Genomic DNA, 19,221 nt, shown 5'->3' on the forward strand with positions numbered 1-19,221 from the left:
ATGAGCAAGGATGGACTTTGCCTGTGGCATTGATACACTTTTTAATAATTTATTTCTGACATTTATCCATCCATGTTATTTTCCTCTCCCACTCCTTCTCCTTTCACAAGATGGCAGGTATAATATGATATAAGTTGTGTATGTGTTATTGTATAATATCCTATTTCCATATTTTTTACCCTTGGATAAACAAAAGGGAGGGTGAACTAGGGCGGGCAGTAGTCAGAAACAGAAATACTGCATTTTTGAACAGGAAAAGAATGAAAGGAGAACAGAAGGATAAATGGAAAAAATAAAATGGAGAGAAACAACATAATTAGTAATCATAACTGTAAATGTGAACAAGATAAAACCCCCATAAAATGGAAGAAAATAGCAGAATGGACTAAAAGCCAGAATCCCACTATATGTTGTCTAACAAAAAAAATACATTTAAAACAGGGTAATATACATACAGAAACGTAAAAGGATGAAAAAAAAATCTACTATGCTTCAGCTAAAGTGATTCTTTGTGAAGAAACTGGGGCCCATAATAAAAATTGAACAGCAAGGCTTCTATTGGAGTTTCAGCTCTGAGTCTTTTGCTCACTCTATGTTTAGTGTCTCTGGAGGTTTGATGAGTGATACACCATGGTACATTACCTTTCTGTATTTTTCTGGTATAGGCTGTAGAGCATGCTGTGATGCTCTGAGGTAGGTCTGATGAAGCACCATGAGACATGGCTTAAGATTTTCCAAGGTATATCCTGTTTTCTGGACCAATGACTCAGGCCAGCTCTTCCCAGTGACTGTGTAGAGTGCTAGATGAAATGCAGCTCCTGCCATAACTGATGGGAGATATTTCAGATAAGGGTCCGTATCAACTAAACACAACTCTCCCAGAAACATTGCTAAACTTTCCACTTCAGAACTGTGCTGCTGTTAATGAAGGAAATACTGAGAGAGAAACTGATTGATTGTTGGTATCAAAAGGTCAAAAGCAAGCACTTGCAGCATCCTGTGCTCCATTCCTGAGATCTGATTTTTAGTGTATTGGCCAAGTATGAGGTAAATAAGCTCTACTATTCTGAGTGGGTAGGTTTCTTCAAACTTTGTGGCAAGGTGCAAGGCAGCAATGCCAACCACCTGAAGTATCTCATGTGACACTGGCTCTAAGGAGAGGTATCTATCTAAACAGTTCACAGCCCACTGGAGAGTCTCATTTTGGAGCCTGAGTAATTGCCCTGCTACCACAAGCCAGTTCAATAAGAGAACCCTCAAGTTGTCAATGATGCCTGGCTGATTCTTCATGTAATCCACATTCAGTTTATATTTAACCTTCATTTCCCTCATATGTGTCTTCTGCATAGTCAGAGACTTCCATGATACTTGGTAGTTTGAGGGGAGCTTTAAGTTTCATGGACATTTACAAAGGAAGAGAGGCTTCCAAACTAACATCCATTGTTTGATCATAGGGCCTCAAACATTTGCTTGTCGCTGGTAGTGATACAGCTAAATTGAAATCCAATATATTGTCCTCATATTGTACCTTTTTAGAGCTAAGAAATTCCTTCTCATTCTCATTCTCGCCATACGGTTCATCCATTTGATTCCTATAATCATTATAGTTATTTCTATTAGTTCTAAAGTTGTGATTTCTTTTATCATCATCATAGTAATTTCTATAGTTATTATTTCTAAAGTTGTTATTATTTCTTTTTCCCATAGCCAGTTCCTACAGATCATCATTACATGTCCTATTTTTCCACAGTAAAGGCATGTTATTGATTTATCTATTTTTCCATGATTTTCCAGGTTTTTTTTTAAAAAACATTTCAATTTCTTTCTGTAAGTCTTCCACTGATTTACTGTTTTCCTCACATTGTTTTATATGGCCCTTATAAACATAGACTGCTACTCTCCTCAATTCTTCAAGGTCCATAGAGTCCCAGTTTGGGCAGCTAGTTTTAAAGTATTCTTTTACCACTGAACAACAATTCTTAACAAATTGTCTACATATTTGTCTAATGTCTCTTTCTTTGGATAGATCAAAGTCCATATATATGTTTCCCACATCAATAAGTCTGTCCATAAACTGAGATGGAGTCTCATCTATTTCTTGTTTGGTGCTTTCAAATTTAGACCACAAATCTGATCTATTGGAGCATGTTCTCATGGCTGTCAATAATGCTTCTCTGGCCTGGTTTAGTTTTATATAATCTGGTTCAACCTTGGGGTTCCAATGTGGATCTTTAGTTGGCCAATAATTTCCTCTCTTACCTCGCTTCTGATTAGCCAAAGAGATGACCTTATTTTTATCTCTGTCAGAAATTTTTCTAATAAATTTTCTACATTTATCCAAGTGGGGTCAAAAGTTTTGAATATGTTCTCCAATCTTTTTATAATTAATATTGGCTCTTCCTCAAATGAAGGAAGGTCTTCCTTGAATTTATTTAAATCATCAGGCCTGAAAGGTTGTCTTATAGTTACCAAGTTCCCATTTTTATTAAAAGTTGGAATTTCCCTTAAAGGGAATAAACTTCTATCTGAATTTTCTCCTGTTTCTGCCTCTAGGCTTCTTGCTCAATTCTCAATGGGGTAGGTATGAGAAAGGGATGGGTTGGGCATGCTGAGGGGGAGGGGTTGTTGTCCCATAGTTCCATAAGGATGAGAGGTAGGAGCAGTATGGGAAATGAATTGGGCAGGGTGGGAAGGAATGGCAGAGGAAGAAGGGGCAGTAGCTGGGGGAAAGGATGCAGAGAGGTTGGGGCAGGAGGAATGGGCAGGGTGTGAATTTAGGATGATGGGGGAGGGAGGAATGGGTTGGGTAGTCATAAGTTGTGTGTGGGAGGGGATGGTTTGTAAAGGAGGAGCCATTTCATTGTTTTTTATAAAAGCTATGATCTTCCCCAAATGTTCCTCTTTAAACTCAATTTGAGCTTTTTGTTCTGCATTTTGTTGAGTAGTAAAAGTAACAGTGGTGGATTTAACCAGGAAATGGGATTTTCAAGGGAAGACTGACATAATTCTCCTCTCTGATTCTCTAGCTTATGTATGGCATTTTCCAGTTTTCTCTTAGAGAAAAATAAATACAATATTACAGCTCCAAAAATTAAAATACCAACCAGAAGCAGTGTGAAGTATAGGCATTTCAATAATTTCTCTGGGATTATGAAATAGACGAAGAACAATGTTTGTCCATTTTTTGTCATTTTACTGAAATCCAGTTGTTAATTAAGTTGTGTGCTGGCTGAACCACATTTTTTTAGGTGTTTTTTGTGTGTGGTCCTTTTTAAAGTTTCAATCCAATTAAATCTTTTGTGTGAAAAGGTCAGAACAAGACAAGACTAAAATGTAATAAAATCACTCTCTCTAGCAGGGCTACTTTTCTAGGTTTTTCTCACAGCTAGTTAACACTTCAGTCGGTTAGTATTGCCAGTGAGGATTGGTTAATTGGGTTTTTTTGTTCCCTAAGGCAAGAGAGATTTAGAAACAGCTCTCCCAGCTAGGACTTTAGGGCCCTGTTGCTAAGATTAAAACAGCTGTATTCTATCTAATTTAAGGAGAAAGGAAAAAAAAATTGAACTTACCTTCTACAGCTGATCAAAATAAGCGATTAAAAGCTAACTTAGGGATAGTCACAGTAAAGAAAAACTTTAGTAAAGTTAAGCAGATTGAGGGTATTTCATCACAACCAATGTGGTCAGCCAAAAATTGTTAAATTTAATTGTGGTTGAGACTGAAATATATTATTAGGTGGTCAGCAGGGATTTAATTTCTAAATCCCAAAATGAATTACTAAAGTAAATAGAATTTGTGGTAGTTTATTTGCAATATTTACAATTGAAGGAAGATATTAAGGTATGAGAGAGAAAACTCTGGCTGCTTCTTATACCATTTAGAATTTCTAAGCCCCAGCCAGGGGAAGAGAAAAGCAAGTCCAGTAAGTCAGCCTTTCACTCACCAACAGTGACTGTCTAAAAAGAAGTCTGAATGTCTGTATTCCAGTCTCTCCTCTGAGTCAGTGCCCGAACGCCCAAATCTCCAAATCTCTGATTGTCCCCTTATGACCTTTACATCCTCTTTTTAAAGATCATTGCTCTTGTGTCACCTCTCCTAAATTTTCACATCTACCAATCACAGCAGACACTTTTCTCTAGGACTGCCAATTCTTTAGTTTTCACCTTCTCTGGGTAGATTATATCTTTCTGGGTTACTTAACACCCCTCTTTTTGTGGTTAAAATGGGCAGATCTACTTAAATACTAAGTTATCACCTTTTTGTGGATTACATTCTAGCTTCACTATAAAGGAAGAGCTAAGTATCTCCATTGTTACAATCAGGAGATAGCTAAATCCAATCTTCACACTAGGCAATAGGGTTTAAGTAACTTGCCCAAGGTCCCACATCTAGGATGTGTCTGAGGCCAGATTTGAATGCAGAACCTCTTGTCCTCAGGCCCAGCTCTTTATCGACTGAGCCACCTAGCTGCTCCAGGACAAAGTTTTGAGGTGAGAAAGAAAAAGAACATGTTTAATGATTTTTTGGAAGAAAACATAGAAGGATTTTACTTCAGTTTGAAAATGGGAAAAAGTAGTTGAGGGAATTTTGTTGGAAATTGCATGCTGAAGAGATTATGGTTACATATCGGAGGGATTAGAAATGTATAACAGAAAGATTCCAGGTACCAAGTAATCCATTTAATCTTTATTGCCTTGAGACTGACATGATGGTAAAAGAGCCAAGCAGATATTCTAGCAAAACAGCTTGGAAGGAATGGTTAGATGATATATAACTCATTTTCACACACGTGACAAGTAAAAGGAAGAAAAAAAGAAGAAACTGATGGAAAAGGACAAAGAGAAAGGCAGGTCCTGAATATGTAACAGGAACCTCTTGAAGAAAAGGCTCAAAGAGAATCCCTATGGAGATCAGTCAGAGTTTTTGTAAAGTGTCAAGAATGGAAACCAGAATGAGGAGGGTGGAAGTTAAGAAGTTAAGTGGAAGTTAAGAAGTTAATAGTTAAGAAAATTGGAGACAATAGAATTAGATAAAGAACTTCAGAAAGCTGAATTCTCAATGAAGTGAACACATTATCTAAGGCTGATTTTTTTTAAGATAGGAGAGACATGAGGAGCCAGTTGGACAACTCCAACTTGTTTATTGACTAAGAATTCTGAATCTTGATTACTGTGAAAGCCTTTTTGTTTTGATCTGTTCTTTTTCATCTATAGCAATTCTGAATGATCCTCATTTTAAGAAGTTCAGACTATAGCTTAATATTCTGAAATTTATCTCAGAAATAGATTTTACTTGTCTTCAAAGAATCAGCACAGCAGAAGAGGGTGCTAGACCTAGAATCTCAGTACCTAGGGTTTCAAGGCCTTTTCAGATATTTCTTGACTAGGTATTAGACTATGAATAACTCAGAGAATCATAGCTAGGATCATACATTTAGGGCCAGAAGATCCTTGAGAGAATATTTAGTCTTACCCTTTTATTTCATTGGTTACAAAAGTGAAATCTACAGAGGTTAAATGACTGATGATGCTCATAAAACTTACAAATATCAGAGACAGAATTTGAACACAGGTCTTCCTAACTCCAAAGCCAATATTCCTGACAAATCTTCTGCCACCAATTTGTTTTTCTCATTTAATTTTTCAGAAGAACAGTTTCCTCATCTGTGAAATGAGGTTAATGGGAGGGGGGGGGCAGCTGAGTGGTTCAGGGGATTGAGAGCCAGCCCAGAGATGGCAGGTCCTGGGTTCAAGTCTAGCTTCAGATACTACCTCACTGTGTGACCCTGGATAAGTCACTTAACCCCACTACCTAGCTCTTACCATTTTTTTGCCTTGTAACCAATACACAGTATTGATTCTAAAGTGGAATGTAAGGATTTTTTTAAAAAAAGAAATGTGGTTAACGATACTATCAGTATCTGCTATTGTTAAGAAAGTGCTTTAAAGACCTTAAATTATTATGTAAATGTGTTATTATTTTGTAATCCAACAAATTTAAAGAGGTGGGGTGCCAAGATTTTCATTTCCAACTTTGTATCCACTCCCTTAGAGAGTTGGCTGAGAGTATGTGAGAGGCAAGATTGAAAGAAGGATATATGACTGACTTTTTTCCTTTGTGGACAGAGATATGGAGGGTGGGAGGCAACTGGATCCCCAGAAGTCACTATGATATTAAGTAGCTCTCTCAGTAGCATAGGAGGGGATTCCTCAGGAAAATACTTTCTGACTTTTGATCAGTTAAATGTTAGGTCCAAAATAGGTTTGCCTACAACCCTTTCCCAATTTATTATCTCCTTTAAAATGCAAACGTTTCTGGGAGTGGTCATTCTTTAAGATTTCTGCTAACACTTTCATTTTCAGTGAACACTTTGGCAACTTTTAATTGATCCTAGATAAAAGACTAGAAACCTGTATTGAGTATGGAGGGGGAAAGGGAGATAGGAAAGAACTATTGATAAGAATGTTGCTTGGGGAACTGAGAGTGTTCCACAGTAAGGCAACTGCACGACTTGGCCTAAATCTGACAGGCTCCACTATGCAAAATAAATAAATAAATCTACATAACTACATTTAGCAAATGTACTCAAAATGCCTCACCCCTTTAATAGCCATTTATAAATGTTAATTTTTAAAAATAATAATAACAAAGGTGGCATGACATAGTGAATAGAAAGTTGGTCTCAAAGTCAGAAAGACTTGAGTCTAAATTCTACCTCTGACACTTAATGGTTGTGATTTTGTGTCCCTTAAAATGTGTTCAAAAGACAATTCTGTAAAACTAGAGTGCCCATTTGTATTCTTCAAAGATGGGATATTAACCTCAGTTTTCTCATCTGTATAACAAGAGAGTAGGATTAGATGATTTTTAAAGTATCTTCAAATTCTAAAATCTTATGACCTCTGATCCCTAATCTATATTGCTACTGCTTATTAAAAGCAAAGCTGGATCTCCTTTACAAATTAGTTGCCATCTATTCATTATTCAGTAACTGAAAAATGCCTAAAGTTATGCTTGTGGGTTTCCAAGAAAACTCTGGCTCTATAACTTTTATAATTCATCAAATATGGTCATGCTCTACAGTCATAAGCATTCTTTGTCATGATCTCCTTTCTCCTAAAAGGTCAGAATTATTTAGCAAAAGTTCTAATTATAAGGAAAATAAGGCTTGTCTTTTGTAGTTTATACTCACCTTCAACTTCTTGTTGGGACATGTTCATTGGTTCAGTGTTCAACTCATTTGTAATTCATCTGGCATTGACAACATTTCACTGATCATTATGATTTCTTGGCTTGGGTATTTATGAGGTTTTTTTTGTTTTGTTTTGTTTTTTTTTGCATGGGCTTCCCCAGCCAGGTTATTATTCTTCAGTTTTGTACTAGTTAAGCATTCACTAAGAGGCCCTCCCAGAAAGCCAAGTTCCTGCATTGGAATGCAGGAACAGACTCATTTCATGTTCCTGTTGATGTTTTATAACCAAGATTACTCATCACAGCTGAAGTTTGGGTAACAATAGATGGAAAATGGTTTCAACATTTTTCCATTAAAATAACAAACTAACAGAAAATGTGTGTGAGGGAATGGTGCTATTAGTACTGATAGTAATTTACAAAAATGCTATAATAATTAGAGAGCAATATATAAATTGAATTTAATATGAAACATTTATATGAACTAGACATGATTCTTTTAGAGCAACTTATAAATGTGAGAAACACCCAATTTGTCCACACAGGAGAAAATGAAGATACTAAGGCCCAAAATTTGGAAAAATTAGAATCATCTAAGAGATTATTCAGCCTAGATCAAGTAACACCTCTTTCTAATAACTTCTCCATGAAACCTTTCCTAGTATCCTGAGCCAAGATGACTTCTTGTTTTCCTGATGTAGGGGACTGATGATGGATGGCACTCCCTTTGGCCAACTCCCCTCCCCAGCTTACATTAATTACTATAGGACTTACTATTTGAATCACATATCATCTTGTATTATACTCATTATTTCATGCATTTTAATATCTTTATTTTTCCAAATAGATTATAAACTACCTGAGGGCAGCATATAAATCACATATTATCTATACTACGTGTGATATTTCTTTTAAAAATACCCACAGAACCTAGTTTAGGTGCAGAGCATATATCCTCAATGACTTATGAATTCATTAGTGAAACACCCCCAATCCATCTAAAACTTAGGAGTAAAGACCTAAACAATGTTCTTAGTCAATGAAAGGACAAGCAACTTGCCCAGGGTCACATAGTATTATGAACATAATTTGAATTCAGATCTTTTTATCTGAATCTAGCATTCTATGCTCTTAGGCCATTCTGGGTACATCCTAGGCATTTATTAATATTGAACTGAACTGAACTACATGTGCCTTTCTTTAGGTGGTATCCGGGAGAATTTTTTCTTTCATTTAAATTCATCATTTTTCCTTTCCCTAAGATGGCTTTAAATGTTTTAGCACACACACTTATTGCCAGTTTATGGAGTTTAGTTCTTGGTTGGTTATATAACTCTCAGATGTTTGCTGCTTATGGGTCTTAAAAGTCTTAATGCTGAAGCATGGCAAAGTATGGGAAAAATAGCTCAAATTTGAGGGACAGCATTATGTCATTTCTGATAAAATGACAACGTGATTTCCCTTTTCTTAATAAATTAGGTAGGGCAAACAGCCCTTCTTCCATTTGCTCATCTCCCTCAATAGAGTAAATGTATTTTATTCAATAAGTAATAAACAGCCTCTGACTCTGACTGAGCAAGTCACTTATACTCTCTGAGTCTAGGTCACTGTCTTAGACCACAAAATTGGAGAGGTATGGACCTGCTTTCTCAGCAGGGGATTCACTAGACCAGCAAAATCACGGATCCAGTCCGTGTCCTAAATCATAACCATCTCATTCCAAATCTTCACCAGCAATAAAGTCGCAAATTTTAATACTATTTTAGTGATTACTAAGAATGTAATACATTGTGAAAATAAGGCACAACCGGTGTGGAGAGAGAGACAGAGAGAGACAGAGAGACAGAGAGAGACAGAGAGACAGAGATAGGGAGAGACAGAGAGAGAGACAGAGACAGAGAGACAGAGACAGAGGCTCAGCAATGAAAGCAAAGAAAAGCTAAACATTTGCATTTCTTTGAAATGAGCGGGTGGGGATTGGTTCACTGTACGAAATACAGAATTACCAAGTTTCCAGCCTACGCTAAATATATGTAAACGCATGTCACCGAAAGCACACATTCTCTTTCTAACACTCCGATCGTTTGCTTCAGTTTAGGAGATGTAACTAAAATTTTCCACCCATTCTTCACCACCTTTCCCCTGCGAAACTGCTGAACAACGCCTTTTCCTGGGGGAGGAGAGTTACTGGGGGAGCAGGGAGAGGGGGGAGTAACTTGCATTTGGGCGCCGAATCGTGGTCAAGGACGCACTAAAGCCTCTTGACTGACCCGAGGTGCTCTACACGCTTGGGAATCCCTACACTAAACTATTCCACTTCACACCCTCCCACTGGAGTGATGCACCGGGAAAATATTCTGGTTTCTCAAGAAGGCTCTCTTGGACTGCCCGGGTGGCTGCACGGCTGGGAAAAATGTTGCCCCAGGTTTAAAATATCTGCCTTAGCAGAACGTGGGTAAAAAGCTCGCTCGCGCTCTTTCCTCCCATCCTCCACCCCACCCCTCGCCATCCCCGGGCCCTCCCCGCTGCTCCCACAGTCTTTGGGGATGTGCCTAGACCCAGCGCTGCTGTCATCCTGGCCAAAAGCGAGCAGAACAAACCCCTGGCCTGCAGCCAGCTCTCTCTCACTCACAGCTAGCTACCTCCCCTCCCTAGCCTACCCCACCCCCAGCCCCACCGGGATTTTTTTCTTTCCTTTTTTTTTCCTTCCCACAATACAGGATCTTCCTTCCTCAGCTCCTTTAAATTATAACCCAGGGAAACCTCCACCAGAACCTCCGTCAAGCCCAAAGCAGAATGTCTGGTGGCAAATACATAGACTCAGAGGTAGGATTTGCTTCACCTTCGGGGCGTTCCGTAAAACCCCAACCCCTGAGCACGAGGTGCTCTCCTGCCCTATCTCTCTCCCTCCCTCTCTCGGAGTGCCTGTTTGGGCAATCTCCACCAGCTCCCAGGAGCACTCCAACCTCTTTTCTTTTCCCCATTTCGCACTTGACCTCTAACCACTCTTCTCACTTAGCCATTGCTAAGGAGCGGGCACCCAGGGAGCGCTGGGGAGGAGGATCAGGGGCAGGGAGAGGGTAAAACCGAGCCTGGATGATTGGTGTGCTTGTTGTCGTTTTTGGGGAGAGGGATGCTTTCTTGGGTAAATGACCATTAAGGCCACTGAACGAAGTTGTGTGGGGCGGGGGCAGGACATGGGCCCGCCTTGGGGTTTCCCCAGTTTTGAGTCTTCGGGGAGAGAGACAGATCCCCCTTGGACGTTTTTGATTTGGTTTGGTTTTTCCTCTCACGCCCCACTCCTTTACTATGCAAACAGCGAAGCAGCTGTCCGGCTGACAGCTCCGAGGTAGGAGGCTTGAGAGACTAGAGATGCTGAGAACGTGGTGGGCAGGGAGGGGCAGCTGTGGCTGTAACTCCTTTATCCCACAGCCCTGGGCAAGCACATACTTAAGCCCGGGCGTCTGGAAAGACTTAACTAGGGCGTAGGCGCACGCTATGTTTGCTCTTCCCCAAGTCCTAGATCCCTCTCAATAACTTCTTAGGAATGGCTTTTCCAAAGAGGAGATTCCCTTCACACACCCTCAACCAGCCATGCCAAAGCCCCCACCTGTATTTATGGAGGACAAATTTTCCTCAAAGACACTGGCTGCAGCCCCTATAAAAGCAAGCAAAAGTGGAGGGGTGAGGGGGCGCTGTTGCTAAAAGACGGAGAGGCTATTGGAATTTGGGGAAGACAGGTGAGATAGGGGGAGGGGGAGCTTTAGTTGGGACTCGATTTTGAGTCTCCTCTGGGAGAGGAGGGAGAAAGTTTCTCACCATTGCCTAAGGGAGAGGGCAGAGGTGCATAGCCCTTAGTTTGAGGACTATATCAGAGGTGTGGAGAGAGCATTATGGTGGGTTTCTCAGGGGAGGGGGCTGCAGGTGCACTGCTTGATGGGGAGCTGAGGTTTGAATAGAAGAGGAATAACACACTACTTTCTCGGAGAAAACATCAAGTTTCGATTAGGGATCTACCAGTATGATAGACTGGGGAGAAGGAAGAGCCGATAGAAGGTAAGGAGCCTTAACGTGGGACTGGGACCAAGGCTCCTGGACCTAGGTGGCTAAACTCAGGAAAGGCGGGGGAGCTGGAGGGACGGCTAGAAAAGGGAGGGATAGGGGGGAGAAGTGGAGAGATTAGGGAGCTGGACGCCTGAGCTGTGTTTGCAGATGACCCCTGGCGGCGAGAGTGGGAGTCAGTCTTCTCTGCCTGGTACGGAGGGGTGTGGTGTCGTCTTTTCTATCCTTTTAAAAAGCCAGTCTTCCCGTGAAGTTTACTTTGCTCTGAGCAAGTCGCAGTTCTTGCTGCAACTGCTGCAGCCGCCTTTAAATAATAATAATAATTCTTACTTAAATCTGAGATCTTTCCCAAACTCAAGTTGACTTTTGTCCTCTCGTCTTGTTCTGCTTTTTATTTCTTTGCCACCCCCCTCCCCGTCCCTACCATCACCCCCTCCCTAGGGGCTTCTCTACTCGGCGCCCATCCGAGAACAGGGAAATATCTACAAGCCCAACAATAAGACCATGGCCGACGAAATGAACGAGAAGCAAATGTACGATGCACACACCAAGGAGATCGACCTGGTCAACAGAGACCCCAAGCATCTCAATGACGATATGGTCAAGGTAAGGAACGGGCTGGACCAGAGAGGGAAGACAAGGATAAACTCTGAGACAAGAGTGGAAGGAGGGGAAGGAGGGGACTCCTCTCTTTGAGGTGCTCTGGCAGGACCCTTTCAATATCGCATTTACAGATGAGGGCACTAGCCCAGGTATAATGTCCCCACTTCCTCACTCAGATAAGGGGCTGAAAGGAATAACCTGCTGAAAGCTCAAGAGAAAGACAAAAATTGACTTTTTCCCTCCGTTGGGAAAATGAAGTTTCTTTGCCAGGTAACTTCTGCTTACTCTGTTATTCCTATTTAAAAGTTTACTTGTTTCCAGGCAAATGATTGAGCTCCCTAACTATGGAAAGGCAGAGAGGCAAGCTGCTTCCAGCTAAGGCAATGCTGTTTGCACCCACTCAGATGCCTTTAAGAGCTCTGCTGAATAATACTACCTTGAGTAATCGTAGAGGACCTTTGTAAAGTATTCCTATGTGAATACAAACACAAAACTGACAGGATCCTGAATTAAAATAAATATATCTGAAAATATTAGAGCCCCTGAAAGTGCTTTGGACTTCAAGTCCAAATTCAAGTGAAATGTCAGACTGAATGAATTTTTAGTTACATAGAATGAGGTTCCTGTGTCCAAGAAACGTTAAGTGTGCAGAAATCTAAACACTCTAGTGGTGATAGTTCAGTAGTTTTCAGTACCAAGGCAAAAAAAAAAAAAGGTTAAGTGACTTGTCTAGGGTCACACAGCAACTAAGTGTCTGAGATCATATTTGAACTCAAGATGAGTCTTAGTCAATTCTACTGGGGAAACTAGTTTCTAATTTGCAGCATTCAGTACTTCATTTATGATTTCTTAGTTGTTCCAGGATCACATGGACCTAAATTAGTCCTTTTTATGCATTTAGAATATTGCTTTAAAATCAGTGAGCTGTCAGAACTTTTATCTGACTCAATCATTAGCATTTTTATTACTATTATTGTAAACTTTAATCATTGTCAGTAGATATGGCCACATGAATGGATTTCTGGAACCCATTCAGATTGAGAAATCATTTATATTAACCCAATCTTTGGCAAAGGCCTCCTGTTCTGGGACCAAGTAGGCCAAAGAGACCTCTTGTCTCAAGGTATTAGAATCTAAAGCTACTTTAAAATCCTGTGACTGCAAATTTGGTCAAAATAAAGCCATTTCATGCCATCCCAGACTTTTTACAGAAGAATTTTTGGCGTTAGGGTAAGATTTCAGTAACTCTTCATATTTATGAATAATATTTTTAAAGGGGGAACACTTTATTCTGTATATGTGAGGAAAATGTGCATATTGGACTTATTTGCCTTGATGTGCAGGCAAGGGGGAAATAGTAATTGAAAGCTTTTAAAGATTTTCCTGGTAGAGCAGAGTACAGAATAACCACCCAAAAAGCAAGTCACAAAATTCTAGAACTTAAAACTGCTAAATTCTGAATAAATAGAAGAGAAGACAAATTCATTTATCTCAAATTATTTAAGGAGGAAGACAAAGTGCTTTCCTCCCCTATTTGGCTTTTGATAGGAAAGTTAGTTGCTAGATAGAACACTGTAAAATTCAGGAAGGAGGGACTTCATTGGTTATTTTTTCTATTCATTTGCACTGTTAATAGGAATCCCTGGAGCAACCAAACTTTCTGAGGATGAGTCAGAGCTCCCAGGCTGTATGGAATTTGGGTCTCCACACACAGCATGACTAAATAGAGAAAGAAGGATCCCACTGGGAAAAGAGACTTAACATAGATGGAAAAAAAGCATAACAGTCTTAGAGGAAATTGAAGTTTACAAAACAGAACTCCAAAGGGCAAGTATTAGGGATCCTCAGACCAAATAAATTAAAAGGAAGTGTTAATGTGTGGTCTTGCCAGCCTCATGATTCTAAGTCTCACCCATTTGCTGGTTTAACTGAGCGCAGTAAACTAATAATCCACTATCCTACTCATTTGTCAAATCCCTTAATTTTCCTACCCATGCCTTCAGGAAAGTAAATAGAAACTTAAGTGTGTGCATCTAGGAATTTAAATACTTACTGAGCAACTAACTAACTACTGGATCACAGTTGGTCTAAGAAAGAAGAGGACCTATTTCCCATATCCCCATTTATTTTCAAGATTATCAGAGATGGAAGAGACCTTTAAGGCCACTTATTACCTATAGTATGAATTCCTTCTTCACCATCTTTGATTGTTATCATTATAGCCATGAAAATTTCCAGTGATAGGGTCTTAAAGTTAAAAAAATGACTCTTTAAAAATATTTTTGCATGAGGCCATCAATTTAAACTTGATTGGGAAGGCTAGAACAATCTCTTCCCTGTTACCTTAACACTAGAACATGAGGGGTCTCTTCATCAGAATAGACATCTCCCAGTCTTAGAAAACCTAAAGTTCATGTACTCATTATGCTATTAATCATCATATTAAATATAGGGGAAAATGGAATGGAAATAGAACAAATAATGGACACAAATGGAAACAGGTCAAATAAATCTGCTGTGAACGGTAGATTACTTAACCAGGAAGTGGGAAGCAACTCTACATCCAGAAGATAAAATGTGAAAAGTTACACAGTTACTGGATTTGTACTGAATGTTCTTTCAAAACCAAAACTAAGCTGTCTAGAAAGCACACTAAAACTCTGAAGCCCACTCGTCACTAATTTATTTTTAAAAAGAAATTCGTTTTCTAATCCATTTCTCAGTTTGGAGTCCAAGGACCCAATCACTTGGATGTTTGAGCATAAACACTCACATAAAAATTGGGTTCTTTGATTCCTTCAGTAATTGAACAAATGTATTTGCTCATTAGATAGTAATTTCAGATGGAGTTATCCAAAAAAGAAAGGAAAATCAAACTGTTATGTCGTTCTACTAATTAAAGGAATTTAAATCCGTATGAAATTTTGGTAGCTGATGCTTTTCTAGCTTTCACAACTGGCTAAAATATTTGAGATGTATTCAATTATGGAAAGGATCTGTGAAATTCTTGGTACCAGGTACCTTCTTCCACTTCATCACTAAAACTTACTTCAGATATTTGATACAGATGAGAAAATGGAATGGTTCTGTGATTTCATGACTGTCTAAGCATTGATTGTCTAAGCACCAACACTTATCTGAGATTGTGTAATAATCTCTAGGGAGTTACTCTAGGTAGATAGTGGTTATTCAACATACTCATACTTATTACCACAGCTAATAAGTGTCAGAGATAGGATTTGAATCTAGCACTCTATCTACCGTACTTGGTCTGTCTTATTTGAATATTCCTGTGTTGGCAAATCTATGGCACATGTGCTGGAGCATGGCAGCAGGGGCTAATCCCTTCCCCTGCCCCATGTGCATCTGAGGACATTTCTCCCATCACACGCCCTTCTGTCCAGCAGCCCAATGGGAACACTTCCTCTTTCCTCTGTCAAGGGTAAGGCAGGGGGATCACATGTGGTATGAGGGTTGCTGTTTGGCACTTGGTCTCTAAAAGGTTTGCCGTCACTTGGATATTCTTTTAAGACACCAATTTATACACGTTTGCCAAGAATTCAAGAACCAGTTGACCCTGTAATCAAATACAATGGACTTTCTCTAGAGATAGTCAATAAGTATCAAGTGCCTGCTATGTGCCAGGTGCTGAGCATTAAGTTGTTGAGCGTTATGTGGAGGATATAGACAAAAAATAGCTGTATCAAGAAGCTCAGTTTTATGTGAAAGACAACATGCAAAGAAAGAAGGATGCATATGTTCACTTTTATGTGAATATTGAACTTTAGAAGTAGGTAGAAAAATTGACCAAAGGTGAGTATGCTGATTGCACTCAAATGCCAAGGCACATATTTCTCAACTTTGTTGAACTTTCAATAACTTAGTAGCTGTTTTCTATTGATTCAAATACTGTAAACCAAAGAAAAGGCTTACCAGCATTAAGGGTTTTGCTTTAATGAAATTGGACTCATTTATAAAGTGTCTGAACAAGAAACATACTGACTCTAAAAGGTAGAAATTGCAGTTGTTGACCAAGAAACCACTTAATTTTTACCTACCTCCAACTTAGCAAAAGGAATGACCTTAGACTATATATCCTGGAATACCTGTGAACTGAACCACTTACTATAGCTAATTCATGGTAGCTCTGCATAGTACATTTAGCCTTCAGTAGGCAGAAAAGCAGCCCATACTCATGCCAGTAAATGAAAAGTGAGCTCATTCCACAGCTGTGCCACAGAGATGTTAGAGATCCAACCCATTATTGAAGATCAAGAAGAGATCCTCTGGGCTGTGAGTTTTTCCATCTTGGCTTGTGAGTGAGTTGCATATGTGGTAAAGTATGTTTCAAATTTGCTGTCTGGAATCGCTAGTGTGTAGGAAGCACTCATCCTCAAACTTGAAACCTAGATAAACATTATGCCAGGACTGATTCATCTATTAAATTTTGTTTCAGTGCATTCTTTTGAATATGTGTCTATTTCATGGTTTGGGCTAGTTTGCTAGGGTATGATAACGCTAATGGAAGAGAAATCTATCCAGATACATAATGTCTAAAAGAATTAACTGGTAAATGTGCAGTGTTCATCAAGGACGGCTTACTGCCCTTACCAGGTGATTTATTATAGTTAGGCTACAGAAGAATTAATAACTGAATTACTTAGGATGATTGTTCCTCAGATGTCAGTAGCCAATTTACCAAATGACTTAAGGTTCAACTTATTTAAAAAGCTATATCCTTTATAGATATATCCAGGATTTGCTATAGCCAAACATATGAAATCTGATTATTACATTTTCAATGTGAACATTTGCTCCTTGGGTATATTGTATTGATTTCTAGATTTCAAGTGATAGATAAATTACTAATCATGAAGATTACACTTTAAAGTGTGTCGTATACTCCCTCCCACTCCAGTCAGTTGCCAAACATTTACCAACACATCCCAGCTTTTCTTAACTTACATATGTTCTTCCTCAGTTAATAGTGATTCTTGAGTGGAAATAAGATGAACCTAAGCCGTGCCTAAATAATTTCCATTTTGGAATAGTATTCAGCGATAATAATGTGATTAAAATATTTTTATATGTTTCTATGCCATGTAATCCAAAAATGATTTAATTCTATCACTTGCCTAAAGAGATCCCTTAATGGTAACCTTTTTTTCCCTGAAAAACATTCCAAAATCATCTTACTGAAAAATGAATTTTCTTGGAAAACCTGAATTACCTCTTTGTATAGGAATTCATATCCAAGTCTGGAAAATTATTCTAAATTTTGTTTTTGAGATAATTAGCTAAGATCATTATTCATTTCTATTAAAATATATTTTTAGTCATTCATATGAGAGATTATTTCTAGTATTCTAGTCAAATTTTAGAGATCTTGAAATGCCAATTTGAGAAGTTTGTACTTTTCTTGTAGGTAGTGCTTACCCCTGGGATGTTTTTTAGTATATAAAGGACATAATGAAGGTGGTGTTTTCAGAAGATTAATTCCTTAACACTGCAAAAATGGATTGGAGGTGATCGAGATCTAAATCGGATAGATGAGCTAGATGACTAGTGGTAATTGTGAGGAAAGAAGTGGTAGTACTCTAAATTAGAATAATTGCCATGGGAATGGAATCTGAGAATCCTAAAATTTTATATTATTAAGGACAAAAATCATCTAGTACAGAGGCATTTAGATTTTTCTTTAGTAGGCCACATGATCAAACATCTACATGATCAGAATTGTGTGGGTGGAATGAATTTAATCATATGATTTATTATAATGGCTTGAATTACAATTATTAATTGATCCAAGTTTCTTTTGGCATGAAACCTGGTAGCAATTGATTATATAATAATAATAGTAGTAGCAGGTTGTTAATTAGGCCCCACTAATCATTCCACTAGCAGGGTGATTAGGTCAACTATTAATGTATGGTAGATAAATAAAAAATATATTTTCACTAAAAAATCTCAAATATTTGTTCCAAGAGTCTAAAGTTGGATACTTGGGATCGAATCCAAACCACTCATTTTTGCAAGTGATGAAATTTGAGACTCAGAGAGGTTTTGTGACTTCCCAAGGCCATGGAGCTAATGAATGGCAGGAAGGGACAGATTTGAGATATATTTAGAAGGAGCAATAAGATTTAGTGATGGATTGGGTGTGGGAATGAGGAAGAGAAGAAATAAAAGATTTTAAGATTACTCATCCATATGTGAATTTAAAAAATTAGTTACCTATATTTTCTTGTCTGGTAACACAAAGGTAATTTGTATACACACAAACATTATTTGCTTTCAATGGCCAAAAAACAAACAAACCCATAAATATACCTCATTATTTTGATTACAGCTTTGCTTGTGAAAACCCTTTTTAATTTTATGTAGTCAAAGATATCTATATTAGATCTCATAATGTTCTCTGTCTTGTTTGCTTATAAAATCTTCCCTTCTGTAAAGGTCTGACAGGTGAACTATTTTATGCTTCCCCAATTTGTTTATGAAATCACCCTTTATATCTAAGTCATTTATCTTTTGACTTTACCTTGGTATATAGCATGAGGTATTGGTCTATGACTAATTTCTGCCATACTGTTTTCCAGTTTTCCCAGCAGTTTTGTCAAATAGTGAATTCTTCCAAAATATCTTGATTACAGCTTAATGGGTTAATATTTATTTGACTTCTTTCATCTTAAAAGCATTGATGGTGCCAGGTAATTAATACTTATACAATTTTAAGCTCATTTTGTGTATGTGGAAATCAAAGCAAAAAGTTAAGTGACTTTCTTAAAACCAAAAAGTAGTCATCATCAAGGATTAGTACCAACTACTGTGTCCATGTTTTTTTCTGATCTTAGATTGGACTTGTGTTTTGATTTTAAGGATAATTATAAGTGATCATGAATGACTCAGTCAAACATGGAACTGTGCATGAAAAAAACAAAAGTGCCTAGGCTTCAAAATAAGCTTGAGTTTGGTATTGGCATAAAATTATCCTCTAGTCACTATCCAATGATAGTTCGCAGAGTTGTCATGGTGTAATGAAATAGTCCTAGACTTAAATGACTGAAAACTTGGGTTTGAGTCCCTGCTTAGCACCTAATTAATTTTGTGATCTTGGAAAAAATTTTTCATTTATAATACTTCTGTTTTCTCAACTATACAAAGAGGAGGTTGAACTAGATGATCTCTTAGGATTCCTTTTTGGGGGCAACTGGAGGTGGCTCAGTGGATTAAGAGTTAGGTCTAGAGATGGGAATTCTTGGGTTCAAATCTGACCTCAGACACTTCCTAGATGTGTTACCCTGACAAGTCACTTAACCCCATTGACTAGCCCTTACCACTCTTCTGTCTTGGAGCCAATACATA

General features: G+C 38.4%; 1 protein-coding gene and 1 pseudogene across 3 annotated transcripts in view; one reads left to right on the forward strand and one right to left on the reverse strand.

Moving 5' to 3' along the window:
* Positions 1 to 585: 585 nt before the first annotated feature.
* LOC100013739 (cyclin-A2-like) lies at positions 586 to 7,214 on the reverse strand (annotated as a pseudogene).
* A 2,669-nt stretch (positions 7,215 to 9,883) lies between these two features.
* The window catches only part of CAV1 (caveolin 1), a 44,640-nt gene continuing 35,302 nt past the window's right edge, over positions 9,884 to 19,221 (forward strand). Inside the window, exons 1-2 of one of the 3 annotated variants that reach the window (XM_001364424.4) lie at positions 9,884 to 10,017; positions 11,695 to 11,859. In XM_001364424.4, the coding sequence (XP_001364461.1) occupies positions 9,988 to 10,017; positions 11,695 to 11,859 (195 nt within the window). In that variant the 5' untranslated portion in view covers positions 9,884 to 9,987. Of the gene's footprint in view, positions 10,018 to 10,416; positions 10,541 to 11,365; positions 11,447 to 11,694; positions 11,860 to 19,221 lie in introns of those variants that run through there. The other 2 variants (XM_056799578.1, XM_007504181.3) reach the window with 2 other exon arrangements.

The sequence above is a fragment of the Monodelphis domestica genome, chromosome 5, assembly GCF_027887165.1.
Source record: "Monodelphis domestica isolate mMonDom1 chromosome 5, mMonDom1.pri, whole genome shotgun sequence".
Taxonomy (NCBI): domain Eukaryota; kingdom Metazoa; phylum Chordata; class Mammalia; order Didelphimorphia; family Didelphidae; genus Monodelphis; species Monodelphis domestica.